At 33.6% G+C, this 20,000-nt stretch overlaps 1 protein-coding gene across 1 annotated transcript in view; it reads right to left on the reverse strand.

The window, feature by feature from the left end:
• LOC144979326 (fatty acid-binding protein 5-like) overlaps positions 1 to 20,000 on the reverse strand; it is a 115,851-nt gene that overhangs the window by 66,636 nt on the left and 29,215 nt on the right. Inside the window, exon 2 of the mRNA XM_078925960.1 lies at positions 16,643 to 17,365. Within this exon, the coding sequence (XP_078782086.1) occupies positions 16,643 to 16,718 (76 nt within the window). The 5' untranslated portion in view covers positions 16,719 to 17,365. The remainder of the gene's footprint in view (positions 1 to 16,642; positions 17,366 to 20,000) is intronic.

Genomic DNA, 20,000 nt, shown 5'->3' on the forward strand with positions numbered 1-20,000 from the left:
CTTCGTTCTATCTATTAAGTCTCATCCAGACACAGTGACAGGATCTCATTCAGTGGGAAAATCTCAAACAAATCCTTGCAAATCTTTATAGATTCAAAGCCACCAATAATTTAGCACATAACATTGATATGATTAACAATTGGGAAAACATCATATCCCAAAACTATAATTATTCATAATACTGATTCCCTTCAACCTAGCCAAAGAGTTCCGGCCAGGTCCAAGACAAAACCAAGAAATCTTGTTCCAAGACAAAGCTTGAGACCAAGTGAGAAAACATATATAGATAGTATGCGCTTGGTTAAGAAGCTCACAACATTGCCACCCGGAAGTATAACAGACCAACACAAAAAAACTATGTGCGTAACCTTAAACGTTTATAGTCTGGTTAATACAGTTTAGTGATAACTACTCATAAAACGCGGATGGAAAAAAAAGCAATAACAAAGACCAGAGTGACGGCAACTTCATACTATCTATAGATAGTATGCGTCTGGCTAAGAAGCTCACAACATTGCCATCCGGAAGTATAACGGACCACCACACAAAATTGTGTGTAACCATGAACGTTTATAGTCTGATTAATACAGTTTAGTGAGAATTACTCATAAACGTGGATGGCAAAAAACCATAACAAAGACCTGAGTGACGGCAACCTCATACTATCTATCGGGGGAAAGAAGACATAGCAAATAAGTGACCTCCCTGCTCACTTCTTCTTCTTCTTGTTTTCGCTGTTTGTTAATGATCTTGAAAGTAAATTAAGTGAAGATTCCATAGGATTACAAATACAGGATATTACAATTAAATTGCTCATGTTTGCAGACGATATGGCAATAATCAGTGAAACAAAAGAGGGTTTGCAGAACGGTTTAGACTCTTTACAAGAATATTGTATGCAATGGGGAATAAAGGTAAATATCAGTAAAACAAAAATCGTAGTATTTAAAAAGGGAGGGAAAACTGGGCAACAAGACAAATGGTCATATCAGGGTAAAAGTATTGAAGTAATCTCGTCCTTCAAGTATCTAGGCTGCCATTTTAGCGCATCGGGATCTCTTACAAAATGTACACAAGAAGTAACAAACTCAGCCAGAAGAGCACTATTTTCACTTAGAAAGTATTTTAACACTAACACAGAAATTTTACCACAGATGCAAATGAAACTGTTCAATAGTATCATCTTACCAATACTGAATTATGGGGCAGAAATATGGGGTTTAAGAAGAGCTGATCCAATTGAAAGATTTCACCTCGGTTTTCTTAAATCCATTCTATGTGTTAAGCACAGCACACCAAACTGTTTTGTTTATGGGGAATTGGGGGTGTATCCTTTGCATATTGAAAGAAAAATGAAAGTTATTAAGTATTGGTTGAAACTTATTCGCCCAGGAAATAATGATTGCTCATTCACTCATGCAGTATACAAAGAACTTGTGCAATTGAATATTAATGAACCAAACACAACAACTTGGGTAAGTCTGGTGAAGCAGTTGCTGGATAGGAGCGGAATGGGCCATTATTGGGTTAAACAAAATGTGAAAAATGAAAATTACTTTCTGGCGGTTTTAAAACAACGCTTGGATGACATGTTTCTACAAGAGTGGCACGCTGAGATGTCGATGACGACGTCTGGACGGCTGTTATAAACACATTAAAGACACCTTTGAGTTAGAACCATATATGAAACTGTGTAATAAATCTTACAGAGTTGCCATCTCAAAAATCAGATTGATTCTCATTTGTTTTATATAGAAAGGGGTAGATGGGGCACAAGAAAAGTAGATAGAAATGATCGTAAATGTCCTACTTGTGACGTAATAGAAGACGAATACCATTGTCTAATTGAATGTTCGAGGTATACGCAAGAGAGAAGAAATTGCCTGCCGGAAAAACTGAAAAATAAACCAAGTATGTTTGAATTTATCAAATTTTTGAAATGCAGAGACAGTAGACAGCAAGGTGATTTAGGTAGACTTTGCTTTAAGGTACAGATCGAACACAAGAAATATTTACAAGTATAATTGTGGTTTCCACGGCAAGGAAAACTTATTAAAATTGATGATAGAGAGAATAATGCGATTGTTTGTTTGTTTTCATTTGTTTTTGTCTGTTTAGTAACTGCAGTTCTGATACTAAGATGTGGTATATTATACAAAATATGACATGTTATATATATATATATATATATATTATATATATATAATATATATATATAAGTATGTGTGTGTGTGTGTGAGTGTGTATTTGTGTGAGAAAGTGGGGTGGGGGGGGGGGGAATTGGGCATTGATATTAAAATATTGTATAATAGTTTACCATGATAAAGATTAGTTGCGATTGCACAATTGGCTTATTGTTGTTGTTATTATTGTTATTATTATTGTCATTATTGTTGTTATTATTATTATTATTGTTATTATTATTATTGTTGTTATTATTATTGTTATTATTAATATTATTATTATTATTGTTGCTGTTGTTGTTGTTATTATCCGCATTGATATCATAACCAGTGTATATAACCATATATATATATATATATATATATATATATATATATATATATATATATCTATATATATATATTTTTTTTTCTTTCTTGGTTCTTCTGTTTTGATGTGATTTGTAAAAGAAGTGTTGTAGTTCACTTGTTAATACTCTTTGCTTGTATCTTTGACTTCTAAGCGATTTCAATCTAAGTACACCGAGGGTTGCTCTTGGTGCCCTATCCGCACCATTTACCTTTGCCTATTTATCCTCGGGTGCCTTTGAGAAAAGTATACTTTTAGACTACCTTATACATTTTATGTTCTTTCAATGCGTCACAAACGCCATAAAATTCTTAAAAACACAGAAACCAACCCTTGACATGGAATAATTGAAGTACGCAAGCTTGTTTCGCTCTAGACTATATCAGTACGGAAAATTACTTAAATGTTTGTGATATTCTAAAAGATTCAAGTATTTGTCTTTGGGAATTAATTCTGTAATTCTACCAAAAAATACGTTAAACTCATATGTCTGTAACTTCTAGGCAATGGTCGCAAAATCCCATTCTTCTAGAACTTTAATCAACGATAGAAATGTGTTAAATAAGTGGTGGGCTATTGATTATGTTTGAATTTCCCCGAAGATAAAGATCACCCAGACCAAAGCATTTTGGAGCACCTAGTATTACTAAAAGTCAATAAATTTATTATCCAAAACAGAATTACCATGATATAATCCATATCTTCTTAATTGTCAACGAAAGGGATATAAGCGTGGTCCTCATTTACAAATACAATACTAGATATTATTGCTGGGGCGCTTATGTTATTTTTACAATTCTTCTTCTTCTTCTTCTTCTTCTTCTTCTTCTTCTTCTTCTTCTTCTTCTTCTTTCTTCTTCTTCTTCTTCTTCTTCTTTCTTATTCTTCTTATTCTTCTTCTTCTTCTTCTTCTTCTTCTTCTTCTTCTTCTTATTATTATTATTATTATTATTATTATTATTATTATTATTATTATTATTATTATTATTATTACTATTATTTTAAGTATTGGTGGTATTACAATGTTGTATTTTTTATGATTATTTATGGTATCATTTTATGCTTTGGTTTCATTTACCTTTTTTCCTCACTCTCATGTCTGTTGTCATCAAATTGTATGGATTATTGATTAAAATAAAAGTTATTTCTGTTTGTCTTATTTTGACTATGGAATTGATAGTTATCATAGCAGACCTGCCTACTTGAAATAGGAAAATGTAATAAGTAGTTTTCAGGGTAAATAACACCGTAGACATTTTAACTACCTTAAAAACCACCAGTTTGTCCTTATAATGCGTGGGGAAAAATATTAACTCTATGTGATAGCTCTGTCACCAGAACTTCGTTTTCAAGAAATGACATTTAATTAAAAACCTTTATTATATCCAGCCCGGGATTTAGCAGTAGTACTACGGGAATTTTCGTGGTAGTGAGGAGGTCTGTTGTGATGGGTATCAATATTTTATTATTATTATTTATTATTATTATTATTATTATTATTATTATTATTATTATTATTATTATTATTATTATTATTATTAATTAATTTATTTATTTATTTATTTATTTATTTATTTATTTATTTATTTATTTATTTATTTATTTATTTATTTATTTATTTATTTTATTATTTTTTTTTTAATGAGAAAAACTGATTGGAAATGTAAAAGTGATGGTGATAGTGGTAGTGATAATGGTAATGGTGGTGGTGGTAACGGTGATGATTGGGGTGTGGGGATTATGGTAATATTATTATTGTTATTATTATTGATATTCTTGTTGTTGTTGTTGTTGTTCTTCTTCTTCTTCTTCTTCTTCTTCTATCTTCTTCTTCTTCTTCTTCTTCTTCTTCTTCTTCTTCTTCTTCTTCTTTCTTCTTCTTCTTCTTCTTCTTCTTCTTCTTCTTCTTCTTCTTCTTCTTCTTCTTCTTCTTCTTCTTCTTCTTCTTCTTCTTCTTCTTCTTATTGTTGTTGTTATTATTACTATTATTATTATTATTATTATTATTATTATTATTATTATTATTATTATTATTATTATTATTATTATTATTATTATTATTATTATTATTATCATTATTATTATTATTATTATTATTATTATTATTATTATTATTATTATTACTATTTTATTATTATCATTATTATTATTATTATTATTATTATTATTATTATTATTATTATTATTATTATTATTATTATCATTATTATTATTATTATTATTATTGAACGTATTGATGTTATTACCATTCGTGTATTATTGTGTGGTGTATCAGTTTATTTTTTGGTTCCATTTACCTTTTTTTTTCCACTTTCATGTATGTTGGCATCAAATTGTTGATTTATTGGCGAAAGCCTAATATTGAATAAACTTGAAACTTCTTCTAGGTTCCATGCCTGGTCCAGGCTTCGGATACTGCATGAATTATCTCTCTCCATTCCTCCCTGTCTCTTGCTTTTTCAAACAGCTCTTTGATTGTTAGGTTGGTGAAGCCCTTCAGTTGGTCTATGAGTGTTTTTCTTTGTCTCCCCCGGGCGCGTTTACCAGGTATTTTTCCTCAACTTGCCAGGTATTCATTCTTATCTTTCCTTACTATGTGTCCGAAAAAGGATAGTTGTCGATCCACTATTAAGGGCATTAGTTTCCTTTGTTGGTATGTTTGTTTTAGCACTTCTTTGTTCGTTTTGTGTGCAGTATGCGATATTCTCTGCATCCTTCTCAAGCACCACATTTCAAAAGCTTCAATGTTCTTTTGTGTTTCTGCATTTGTAGTCCAGCTTTCGCATCCGTATAACAAGATTGGCCACACGTAGCACTTCAAGACTCGGAATCTAATCCCGAACGACATCTGTTTGTTTTTCAAAATGTTTCCCAGGTCCATGAAGGCCTGTTTGGCTTGAGTTAATTTTGCTCGTATGTCTCGGTTACATCTTCCATCTGTTGTCACTATTGAACCTAGGTATTTAAAACTTTCTACGTTGGTAAGTTGCTCGCCGTGAATCGTTATATTGCAGGTATTGTTGTTTTCGGGGTTTTTCTGTATTACCATGCTCACTATAGGAGGATAAAAGACACCACCCAAATTGACGTGACGCCGGGTAATAATATAATATTAGGGAATATGGAACAATAATGCGATATCAAATACTGGTTCCAATCTCCTTGGAAGTGTGAAACCTGTCCTCCGCAAGACTGGGCACATACCTTGTGCAAATGGTCTTCTGATTTCATAGTGATAGTATCTTATTTTCTAGCCTAAATAAATGCTGGTCGTCAATAAAGCGCATCCGTCATCTCTCTTTTAAGTCCCGTAATATTCCTCCCACCAAATTCAAGCATCCATAACACACTTTATAGTCACCTGGAACAACTACAAAGTGACGTCTAACTTCTACGTCATGGCACAAGACCGAAGGGCTTGAGCTCAAGTGGTTGCAGGTTCGGTAAGTAAGTAAGCCCCGTAATCATAAGAATCTGCCTGAGGTAAAATACTCACGACATAAGCTAGCAGGATATAACGTACCAACTCTCAAAACTCTATGTAACCTTGAACGTTTATAGAGTCTGATTGGTGTAATTTAACGGGAACTAATCACCAATTGGCTATCTAAAAACAATAAACAAAGAGTTGAGTGACGTCAATTTCGTTCCTTCTAAATATCCTGCTACTAAATATAGTTATGCAACCTTATAATTCAATGTATTAATTGTTAGGACTGAAGACTGGTTACAAACTTCCAAAGAGTTTTGAACCGGAAGAGAAGATGGTGAGACGTCACGACTTCTGCGTCCCATCCACAATCCTTATTTTCATTAAAGCTGTATGAAATGAAAAAATAAAAAGATGGGAGAAAATCCGGTGGGGAAAATAAAACGAAACAAAGGGGACGCGGTGACATGAAATAATAATAATAATAATAATAATAATAATAATAATAATAATAATAATAATAATAATAATAATAATAATAATAATAATAATAATAATAATAATAATAATAATGATGATGATAATAATAATAATAATAATAATAATAATAATAATAATAATAATAATAATAATAATAATAATAATAATAATAATAATAATAATAATGAAAATGTTGATGATGAGGATGATGATGATGATGATGATGATAATGATGATGATGATGATGATAATGATGATGATGATGATGATGATGATGATGATGATGATGATGATGATGATGATGATGATGATGATGATGATGATGATGATGATGATAAAAAAGAATAATAATAATGTGAAAGAAGTGACGTTATTTTATTATTCATTACAGCTCATTGCCATTGAGACGCGCTGGGACATAACATTAATGGTATGCTAAGGTCTTGTTAAATGTATTGCATGTTGATTAAATACCATAAGATAACAGTAAAAAAAGGCATCCATATTGATAGCTTGATAGTCATAGCAACAAGAGGTCACGTATTAACCATCAATTGGATTCAGTAGTCTGATGTCACGCCGCCCGGTAAAGGCGGCCATCTTGGTTCTAAACAAAAAAAATCATTACTTTTTATTCTTCGTGCTGGCTAGAACTTTCCATATGCCTTGTGATCAGAATGTGTAAAAGTCACAACATGATCAAACTTATGTGTATATTTTCCCTCTGGATACGCTTTTATGCTCGCCGGGGAAATATTTCATACGGGCGTCCGCCATTGTTCCGATAGTTTAGAGCCAGTGTTTCTAAGTTACCGTGCGTCATTAGGAAGGAAGTGACGTTACGACTATTGAATCCTATTGGATTCAATAGTCTGACGTCACGTCGCCCAGCAACGTCGGCCATCGTGATTCTAAACAAAGAAAATCTGTACTTTTTATTCTTTATGCTGGCTAGAACTTTTCATATGTCTTGTGATCAGAACGTGTAAAAGTCAAAACATGATCAGATTTATAATGTTTTTCTCCTCTGAATACGCTTTTTTGCTTTTTGGAGAAATATTTCATAAGGGCGTCCGCCATTGTTCCGATAGTTTAGAGCCAGTAACTAAGTTACCATGCGTCATTACGAGGGAAGTGACGTTACGACTGTTGAAGCGTATTAGAACAATCATTTTCCAAAACAAAACAAAAAACAACTAGGTCTGCCGTTCTTTCATATTCTTGACCGTGTTAACAAAAACTAGGTCACTATCGAGCGAAACTGCTTTCATTACATATTCTCAATCACTTACTAAAATTTACAAAATTAATGTATTTACCGTACACATTAAAACAATTCTTCTACCTACGAAAACGGGATCGTGGATAGCTCATACGGTAGAGTCACACTCTTCCCGGCTAGGCGGAGTTGTCGTACAAGTAAGGTCACGACGGGTTCAAACCCCCATCACTGCCGCGAAATTTTTATTCTCTATTATCTTTTGGTACTTTCCTACTCACTTCATCTCTTATTGTTAAAACAGTTATGCCATCTTATGATTCAGCATTTATTCTATTAATTGTTAGGACGGGGGACTGATTACACACTTCCAAGGAGTTTTAAAATTGAGCTTAAAATTTGTGCTTTTATATAGCGCAATATCCACTAAACATGCTCAAAGCGCTTTACAAGGGGCCCCTGACCAACAGCAACATTTAACAAGTAGGACGGGACATGACATGACGCTGTTACAATTTTTTCGGACAGAGACAACTCTGTTAACGGCCAGGTACATTTTACACCTGAGTACGGTGAGAGAATGTGAGTAAAGAGCCTTCTCCAAGGACTCAACTATGCGCCGAGCGAGGCTCGAACCCAGGACCTTCCGATCCGAAAGCGAGTGTCATACCACAAGACCATATAGACGCACAAAGTATGCTTGTTGTTTCGTAGAGTTGTAAACCAGTCTTCTTCCCATTCAGTATCCTTACTTTTTCAATAGCTGTATGAAATGTTAAAAAAGAAAAGGAAAACAAACAAAAAGATGGATGAGAATCCGGAGGGGAAAAAACGAAACAAAAAGGACACGATGACATGGAACATCAATAATAATAATAATAATAATAATAATAATAATAATAATAATAATAATAATAATAATAATAATAATAATAATAATAATAATAATAATAATAATAATAATAATGCGAAAGAAGTGGCTTTATTTTATTATTCATTAAAGCTTGCTGCCCTTGAGAGGTGCTGGCACATAACATTAATGGTATGCAAAGGTCTTGTCAAATGCTAGCCAATAAACGATGGGTGATAACATGGAAAACAACAACAATATGATTGATAATAAGGAAGCTAATAGCAATATTAATTGCGATCGCAATAAATGATCGTGATAATGATTATCGTAATGAGAAGTATGATAGTGGTGATCATAATATAATAATATTAATAAAAATAATAATAATAATAATAATAATAATAATAATAATAATAATAATAATAATAATAATAATAATAATAATAATAATAATAATAATAATATAATAATAGATAATAATAATAATAATAATAATAATAATAATAATAATAATAATAATAATAATAATAATAATAATAATAATAATAATGAAAATAATAATAATAATAATAATAATAATAATAATAATAATATATAATAATAATAATAATAATAATAATGATAAATAATAATAATAATAATAATAATAATAATAATGAAGAAGAAGAAGAAGAAGAAGAAGAAGAAGAAGAAGAAGAAGAAGAAGAGAAGAAGAAGAAGAAGAAGAAGAAGAAGAAGAAGAAGAAGAAGAAGAAGAAGAAGAAGAAGAAGAAGAAGAAGAAGAAGAAGAAGAAGAAGAAGAAGAAAAAGAAGAATAAAAAGAACAATAACAATAATAATAGTAATGATAATAATAATAACAATGATGATAATGGTGATGATAATAATGATTGTAATAATAACAAGAACAACTATGATGATGATTATGAGGATGATGATGATAATGATGATGATGATGATGATGATGATGATGATGATGATGATAATGATGATGATGATGATGATGATGATGATGATGATGATGATGATGATGATGATGATGATGATGATGATGATAATGATGATGATGATGATGATGATGATGGTGGTGGTGGTGGTGGTTGTGGTAAAGATGATATTATTGTTAAAGCTCTAAAGCACACACACGGTATTACGTCGGGATTGATCGGATGCTAAAAAAGACAAATTAATTCAAGTCAAAATATTCAAAACTATGAACTATTGCTTTTTATCACTCTAAAATGTTGTATTTATCCTCAGCAAAATGACATAAAAACTAAACCCAAGCCTGATGTTTTTGGCTCTTAGTTCAAAGTTTAGCATTTTAAAATCATCCCGGCATAATACCGTTACAAAAAGATACATATATTATATATATATATATATATATATATATATATATATATATATATATATATATATCAACAGTCACATCTTGTTGTAACTTGTTGGTTTTCTAAATAACAAGTAACAATAAAATCGGGAAATCCCAAACATTTTATTTTTGTTAGTACGAAAGTTTGATATTTACTGTAAGATAGAATTCTAGTTCCCATCATTGTCATCACAAATGCACATTTGGTGTTTGGATAGCACGCTTTGAATTATGTTGTGAGATTTGTAGCGATTGTTGTAAGGTTATAGATATACACCATCGGATACATATTATGTACCAGCGATGGAGTGGAATTATTAGCACGTTACAAAAACATCTTCTTCGCCTTTCAGCGTATAGTATCCACGGAAAATTATACGAATAAAAGAAAAAAAAACTTGGGCTTTTATAGATAGTATGCAGATGACGTCACTCAGGCCTTTGTTATGGTTTTTGGCACCCGCGTTTGTGAGTTGTTCTCACTAAACTGTATTACCCCGACTATAAAAGTTCATGGTTACACAGAGTTTGTGTGTTGGTCCGTTATACTTCCGGATGGCAATGTTGTGAACTCCTTGGCCAAGCGCATTCTATCTATATAGCGCTATTTCCACTAAACGTACTCAAAGCGATTCACAAAGGGTCCCTGACCAACAGAAACAAGTATATTGTAGAACAAGACAACATGACGCCTGTTAGGCGATATTGTAATATTTTCCGAAAGAGACAACTCTGTTAACGACCATGTATTCATTTTACACCTGGATACGGTGACAGAATGCGAGTAAAAAGAGCCTTTTCAAAGGAATCAACTATGCGCCGAGCGCGAGGCTCGCTCAAACCCAGAACCCTCTTATCCGAGAGCGAGTGTCATCATACCACAAGACCACCATAGCCGCACAACAATTTGATAATATGAAGGATCTATAAAATCAAATGAGGTCCCTAAACTGGCCGTTATCAGCTTTGTCTATGTCAGAAAAAAATGGAATATCACCTAACAGGCGTCATGTCTCGTTCTATGTTACGTGTTGCTGTTTCTCAGGGACCCCTTGTAAAGCGTTATGAGCACATTTAGTGGATAATGCGCTATATACAAGATCAAGTTGCTTCTTTTTATAGCCTGCATTAAAACCTAATACTTAGGACGATAGATGCAAGATGCGCGTGAGGCGATATTACAATTTTTTTCTTTTTCGACGAGAGACAAAACTGTTACCGGTCTGCTCCTCATTCTAAACCTGAGAATAGGATTAAATAGAATGATGTCACGTCCGCCCAGCAACGAGCAGCTTGGTTCTAAACAAAGAAAATCCGTACTTTTTATTCTTCATGCTACTAGAATTTATTCCCATGTCATGTGATCAGAATGTATGAAAGTCAAAACGTGATCAGATTTATAATGATTTCTCCTCTGGATACACTTTTAGGCTCGTTGGAGAAGTATTTCATAAGGGCATCCGCCATTGTTCCGACAGTTTAGAACCAGTTACTTAGTTACTAACCGTCATTACGAGGGAAGTGACGTCACGACTGTTGAAGCCTATTATTATAGAATGTGAGTAAAGAGCCTTTTTGAAAATAAAAATTCAACTTTTCACCGCTCAGGGCGGGATTCGACCAAAGGACCAACACACAAAACTGTGTAACCTTGAACGTTTATAGTCTGGTTAAAACCGTTTAGTGAGAATTGACCATAAACATAGACGGAAAAAAAAACAATAACAAAGACCTGAGTGACGTCAACTTCATTCTATCTATAATATCAGGTTTATCGACGACGGGTCAAATTAAAATCTCGGTGTCTGTTATCAGACATGGAATAACCTACATATGGGATCTATATCGGGGTTGTTGTCATAACCCACGAGAAACGTAGACAAAATATATTAGGATGAAAACTAAGCCGTAATAAAAATGTGTTCAACATTAATAAATACATATAACAGCTTGGGGGGGGGGGGGGGGAATAGGGGAAAAAGATGAATGAAAGAACAAAACGGAACGTTTCGGCCTTACGATTCTTCCTCAGCTAACAAACATAAAACAGCTTGGAAAAATATTTTTTTTAAATAAATGAAAGAACTAAAACGGATCGTTTCCGGCTCAAGAGCCTTCCTCAGTTAACAAACATAAATGCTGATGCACAAATAACCAAAGTATTAAATGACCAGTATCATCCACTAAGACCATCAGTTAATATGTCAGGAAGGAGTGGTTGCCCTTTCTCTCTTTTAACAAAAACAGAGAGACACCGAAAATCTGCCGTCCAGTATTAGGCTCTATAACAACAAGCAATAATCATTTTATTTAATTATTTCGCATTTTTACTTTAAAATAATGTAACTGTTAATTTATTAATTTATTTGTTTTGCAATCTTTTCAATTTCCAGTTTATAGTGACAATTTTAACTATTTTACAGTGTTGAAATTATTCATATTATAAAGCGCGGCTCTGGTTATGGAGCTGCTCCTTTTTTATATATACATCCTATTTCCATTGTATTTTTATCTTATTGTGTAAATTATAACACGTCTGTTCAAAAAAGTCCTTTTTGGGATGCAATAAAGTACTATTTATTATTATTATTATTATTATTATTATTATTATTATTATTATTATTATTATTATTATTATTATTATTATTATTATTATTATTATTATTATTATTATTATTATTATTATTACCAGCCATTTTCAGGATTTTCCCCAAAACTTCAAACCCAACTAACACAAAAATATATTTTTTATCACACAAACACAATAGCAGTAAAGTTCTTCCGATGCATAACTTCTTTATAAAAAACATGCTCTACAACAGACTGTTCATTTTCTTTAAAGATAATGATGTACAAAAGAAATTTGAATAAGAAAAATGTTGGTTGTATAGTAACGAATGTGACGATTTTCGTATAGTTGGTAAGGAAAGGGTTAAATACCCGGTAAAACGAGAAAGGTTCGGATCAAAAACTTCCTGATATGATCATGATTATGATCATTGTTTACATGAGTGAGTGAGTGAGTGAGTGAGTGAGTGAGTGAGTGAGTGAGTGAGTGAGTGAGTGAGTGAGTGAGTGAGTGAGTGAGTGAGTGAGTGAGTGAGTGAGTGAGTGAGTGAGTGTTAAATAATAATGAATATAACAGCTTAAAAAAACACGCACACACTGAAAGTTTTTGGCTTAAAACCCTTCATCAGCAAACATAAAAAAATAAACTATAAAAATGTGCTATTTTGGTGTGTTTTTTAAATGAATTAATTGATTTTGTGAGTTTTCTTTACTAGTAGTAGACATAGTTGAGCCCGAAAAAGAATGTAGTGTTTACTGTGCTGGACACGACTAAGGGATATAATCTGTGATAATCGGATTCTCCTTATAGATTCAGTCTTTAGCTTCTACACCATCCCGACATAATACTGTTTTGAGACGATGAGTCACTGACATATCTATCGACTTTCAATTGAAAAGGGAACAATAGCGTGACGTCAAAATACTGGTTCCAATCTCTTTGGAAGTGGGACGAATCAGAGTGATGGCATCTTATTTTCAACTCACTCAACCCTAACACCAACAATATCCGTAGTATACCCGGGATTATTTTAACCCCATGCCTATTTATTACATTTTTCTGAAACAACTTATAGGCGTAGTATCAAAGCTAATGTTCTTAATATTTATATGTTAATGAAAGAGTTGAATGCAAATGCTCGTTTTAATACAATTTTTCCAATTTTGAAAAGTAGCAAAAATCTCAAGGATTGGATGAGTTAAGCCTAAATAAATAGTGGTCGTCAATAAATATCATCCATTCTCGCTCTTTTACGCCTCGTTAATATATAAATCTGGCCATACATCTTGCTACTAAAATAGTTATACTATGTTATAATTCAATATGATACCAATCTGGTGTTCATTCATTATGCAAAGGACTGGATACGCACTTTCAATGAGTTTTGAACTGGGAAAGAGGAAGGTGTCACGACTTCTGCTGCTTCCAATTATTAGTGTAAGGTTCACTCCGACATAATACTGTTTCAAGACAACAGGTCACATATTGGAAACAGATGATTTTATCCTTTATGATATTCAACCCTTGTCTTGGAATGATAACGTACCCGTAACGATTAGCCGTTCGTTGATGTTTTCATAACCTCTACACAATTCACAGAATAACATCCGAGACTGGAATGCAGAGACAGGGCACTAGACGACTTCGAGTGTGGCAAAAGGGTTTTAATCGCAGTCGATGCATATCTATCTAGATCAGACCATGCCAAGTTAGTTTACCCTCTCCTTACCAACTATAGAAAAATCGCACATTCGTTACGATACATTCAACATTTTTCTTATTCAAATTTTTTTTCTATATGATAAAATTTAAAGAAAATGAATAAGGTGTTGTACAGCATGTTTTGCTTAAGAAATTATTTATCACAAGAACTTACTGCTCTGCTATTGTGATTGAGTCATAAAAATAAATATTTGTGATAGTTGGGTGTGAAGTTTTGGGGAAAATGCTGAAAATGTCTGGTAAGGAATAGTTAATATATTCATCCCCATGGCCATGTTTTGACTTTTATACATTCTGATCACATGACATGTGAAAAAATTCTAGCCAGCATGAATAATAAAAAGTACCGATTTTCTTTGTTTTGTTTAGAACCAAGCTGCTCGTTGCTGTACGGACGTGACATCAAACTAGTGAAGCCAAACATTTTAGTTTTAAAAGAATAGATAAACTTAAATTTGGCTCAGGTTTTGGCAGCTTCAGTTGAGTGATTACTTCTCACATACTACGAACTGTTGAATTTTCAGATAGTTGTGTGATTTTGTACGATTCTTGTGGGGGACAAAAATGGAGTATTTTTTTTTTTTTTTTTTTTTTTGCTTTAACATATATAGATAGTATGCAGATGAAGTCACTCAGGCCTTTGTTATTGTTTTTGCCATCCGCGTTTGTGAGTTGTTCTCATTAAACTGTATTAACCAGACTATAAAAGTTCATGGTTACACATAGTTTGTGTGTTGGTCCGTTATACTTCCGGATGGCAATGTTGTGAACTCCTCGGCCAACCGCATTCTATCTATACCATCAAAATTCGCATGCTGTGTTTACCGACTTGACATTGAGAACACGGATGGAGCCCCTATGTGTTTCTTGTCATGATATGATCATGATTCTCTCGGATAACATGTTGTAACGCAGATGCCTCGGTTACTCACAAAACGCAATTTTGTTTTATGATTAGGCCAGTAAACATCAATTCCATATTTATTCTATGCGTTTAAGTAAAATACTCACCAGTTCCTCTCACCAAATCAATGGTGTTCACCAAAACTGTACTATAAGTAAACCGGTCTGTGTTAAGCATTCTCCTTGTATTGTTTTTTTTATTTTTTTAAAAAGCTGTTTTTATTCATTTTAGTTCCATATTTTACAGACCATAAAATGTGACGTTATAATTTGATTTTACTGTAATATGATCGACATTGTCATTGAACGAGACGCGTTCCAATTTCCACCGCTATAAATATGTCTGCCCCAAGGGAAATGAACTTAACACCAGCTGATACTGAAAAAAGGTCTGCTGCCGTCTGCGCGTTCCATTAGAGCAGCGGATGAATACAATAAACAACTAAATAAACAGATAAAATTAAGGATAATAATTGGAACTATTTTTCATGAATTCCCTAGACGTGACCCGTCGCCACAAAACGGGATTATGTCGGGACGATTGAAAATGTAAAAATTGAATTTATTGACATAAATATAATATTTTTGTCAACATTTTTGTCTTCTAATGAACAAGAAACAATGTATACTCTTAAGGAGCTGAAAAGAAAAATGTGATCGCTTTTATTTATTTTTTTTTTGCTCGAAATTTTCTTATCATGGTCACCCCGACATCATACCGGTTTGGGATGACGTGTAACAAATGCTACATAGTGATTTTATTGATAAGATCGCTTTTTTGTATATATTATTATTATTATTATTATTATTATTATTATTATTATTATTATTATTATTATTATTATTATTATTATTATTATTATTATTATTATTACTTTTTATTTTTGCGAAATGATATATGAGAGTGGCGTACAGTGCGCAGTGTGCAGTGGGTTTTATGTAGTGTGTAATTAAATGTGTAATGTGTAGTCGTATTGTGATGGGTGATTGGTTTAATTAACCTGGAAAACAGAATGTCATTTGGATAGACTGGTAGCTATAGCACGGCTGTCTCTGTGCAAGATGATTGAAGAAATAGACATTGAGAGGGAATATAATGATACGAGATGGATTGATGGATAGATAGATGGATTGATAGATAGATTGGTAGATAGATAGATAGATAGATATATAGATTTATAGATAGATAGATAGATAGAGAGAGAGAGAGAGAGAGAGAGAGAGAGAGAGATAGAGAGATAAAAAGATAGAAAGATAGATAGATAGATAAATCAATCGATATGTAGAAATACACATATATGAATAGATAATTAGATAGACAGATGGATAGATCAAAGATGGGTATGCAGATTTATAGCTAGGCATATATATATATATATATATATATATATATATATATATATATATATATATATATATATTATATATATATATAGAGAAGAGTATGAAGGAGAGAGAGAGAGAGCGAGAGAGAGAGGAGGAGAGAGAGAGTGAGGGAGAGAGAGAGAGAGAGAGAGAGAGAGAGAGAGAGAGAGAGAGAGAGAGAGAGAGAGGCCTACCTAGAGCGTCCGCTATGCATTCAAAGCCTTGTTTTTTGTGCTCCATCCATTTTCCTAGGAAGTGATCCACAGACATGGCCAGTATTCTATCTAGGTGATGACGACACTTCCGGTTATGATAATGCTGATGCTGATGATAATGGCGACGATACTGACAGCAATAATACTGTTGATGTTCTTTTCGATGTGTTTTATGGAAATTATATCCACACGGTTTATCAAAAATATTTATTTTAATTATATAAAGTTAATATTCCTTTTTTTTTTTTTTTGGTACAAATTTGTTCCCTTAGATGCAATAGTCTGATTTGTCTTTGATAATTTTCTTGTATTCTCTTTAGAAGTATGAAATTAGAGTATGCAAAAATTTATTTCTTTAACTTTAAAAATGGAATGTATGTATAAAAATTGTCTAGGAATATTTTTTTGATGAACGCTTTGAGGAAAATATCATGTTGTTTGGAAAATACAAAATTAGTCACTTTACAGTAACAGTGATGTAGTAGGCTAACGCTTTGAGGACAATATAAGTCATGTAGAAAATACAAAATAAGTGGCTGTACTGTAATAATGACGTTGGGATTTTGTTGGTACGGTAAAAATAATTTGCTGAGGCTTGGGTTTGATTGGTGTTTCTTGGGTTATCCAACGATTAAATTTGTTTGATTTGATTCAGCTACGGTGTTGCTTCTTATTTTCTCTTTGAGCTCTGTTCTTCTTGGTCTGAAAATAATAATAAGGTGTCAAGGTATGAAACAAAATAGGGAACAAAAGTGTGATGAATTTTCAAAAATGGTTCTTATCTCATTGGAAGTGTAAAACCACTCTTCCTGAGGACATACCTTGTGTAAATAATCTTCTGGTTTCAGAGTGATGACATCATATTTTCTAGCCTAAATATATTCGGGTCGTCAATAGATAGTATGCGCTTGGCTAAGAAGCTCACAACATTGCCATCCGGAAGTGTAACGGACTAACACACAAAACTTTGTGTAACCATGAAATTATATAGTCTGGTTAATACAATTTAGTGAGGATAACTCATAAACATGGATGGCAAAAAACAATAACAAAGACCTAAGTGACGTCAACTTCATTCCATCCTATACATGCCACTTTATGATTCAATATGTAACCTATTTATAATAGGTTTCAACAGTCGTGACGTCACTTCTCTCGTAATGACGCATAGTAACATAGTAACTGATTCTAAGCTATCGGAACAATGGAGGACCCCCGCATGAAATATTTCTCCAACGAGCATAAAGGTGTAAACATTATAAATCTGATCATGTTTTGACTTTTATACTGATCGCATGACAAGAGAAAAAGTTCGAGCCAGCATGAAGAATAAAAAGTACCGATTTTCTTTGTTTAGAACCAAGCGGCTCGTTGCTGGGCGGACGTGACATCAGACTATTGAATCTATTTGTTCTCCGAAGGACTGGTAAGATACTACACATTCCAAAGAGAATTTAGGAACAAAAAAAGTAGGTGTGACCAGGACTTTTCTTTCCCTTTTGACTCATCGCCCGTAGGCGGTTTTTGTGTCGGGATAGATCTGGCGGCGAAAAGTATATCTAGAAATATAAAAGTGAGAAATAGGAAGAAGAACAATACCACATAGCCGCAGTACTCTGGAAAAATGGGTTTTAAATAAAATGACCAGAAAATTCGTCCTTCAATATGCTTCAACAGTCGTAACGTCACTTCTCTCCTAGTAACTGGCTCTAAACTATCGGAACAATGACGGACGCCCTTTTGAAATATTTCTACGATGAGCATAATAGCGTATCCAGAGGAAAAAAAACCCATTATAAATCTGATCATGTTTTGACTTTTACACATTCTGATCACAAAACATATGAAAAGTTCTAGCCAGCATGAAGAATAAACATTACCGATTTTCTTTGTTTAGAACCACGATGGCCGCCGTTGCGGGGCGACGTGGCATCAGACTATTGAATCCAATTATCGATTGATTTAAATGACTCTTATCCTGACAAAGACTCTCAAACCTGGGACCTCATTAGGTTTCAAAGTGATGGCATCTTATTTTGTGCGGCTATAGTGTGGTCTTGTGGTATGACACTCACATTCAGATTGGAAGGTCCTGGGTTCGAGCCTCGCTAGACGCATAGTTGAGTCTTTGGAAAAGGCTCTTTATTCAAATACTCTCGCCGTACTCAGCGGGGTAAAATGAGTACCTGGCCGTTAACAGCGTTGTCTCTATCCAAAAAAAAAGTGTAATATCTCCTAAGTGGCGTTTTGTCTCGTTCTATATGTTACGTGTTGCTGTTGGTCAGGGACCCTTTGTAAAGCTTTGAGCACATTTAGTGGATATTGCGCTATATAAAAGTTCACGTTTATTTTTATTTTCTAACTTAAATATATGTATTGGCTAATAGAGATATATCATTTCTCTCTTGTACGTCTAGTAATCATAAGAATTCACCTGCTAATAAAATATGTAGTTATGCCACCTTATTTCCTGATGTAATTTCAAAGAAGTGCGAGAGAGAGAGAGAGAGAGAGAGAGAGAGAGAGAGAGAGAGGGAGAGGGGGGGGGGTTAAAGAGGTGGAGTGAGGGAGAGAGAGAGAGAGAGAGAGAGAGAGAGAGGGGAAGAGAGACACACAGAGAGAAAGAGAGAGGTGGGGGGATGGAGAGAGACAGGGAGAGAGGGAGGTAAAGAGGTGGAGTGAGAGAGAGAACGAGAAAGAGGGAGAGAATGGAAAAGATATATATATATATATATATATATATATATATATATATATATATATAGAGAGAGAGAGAGAGAGAGAGAGAGAGAGAGAGAGAGAGAGAATGAGAGAGAGTTGAGAGAGGGGAAAAGGAACGCAGAGAGAGGCACAGAGGTTAAGAGATGGAGAGGGAGACATAAATGGGGAAGAGAGAGAGGGGGGAAGAGAGAGAGAGAGAGAGAGAGAGAGAGAGAGAGAGAGAGAGAGAGAGAGAGGAGGGGGCAAGAGAGAGAGAAGGGGAGAGCGAGAGAGAGAGAAAAAAGAGAGTGTATGTGTGTGTGTGTAAGAGAGAGAGAGAGAGAGAGAGAGAGAGAGAGAGAGAGAGAGAGAGAGAGAGAGAGAGAAAGAACCATACTTGTGGTCGATATTTCAACTAAATTACGAGCTGTTCTCGATAAGGCATCATCACCCTTTCAAAGGCTTCTCAAGATTTGGACTTCAAAGCAAAGACGAATCTGTGTTGGTGTTGATGTTGTTGTTGTTGTTGTTGTTGTTGTTGTTGTTGTTGTTGGTGGTAGTGGTGGTGGTGGTGGTGGTGTGGTGGTGGTGTGGTGGTGGTGGTGGTGGTGGTGGTGGTAGTCTAATTGTTTTGTTT

The sequence above is a fragment of the Berghia stephanieae genome, chromosome 9, assembly GCF_034508935.2.
Source record: "Berghia stephanieae isolate SIO BIC M18660-M18661 chromosome 9, UCSD_Bste_1.3, whole genome shotgun sequence".
Classification (NCBI taxonomy): Eukaryota; Metazoa; Mollusca; class Gastropoda; order Nudibranchia; family Aeolidiidae; genus Berghia; species Berghia stephanieae.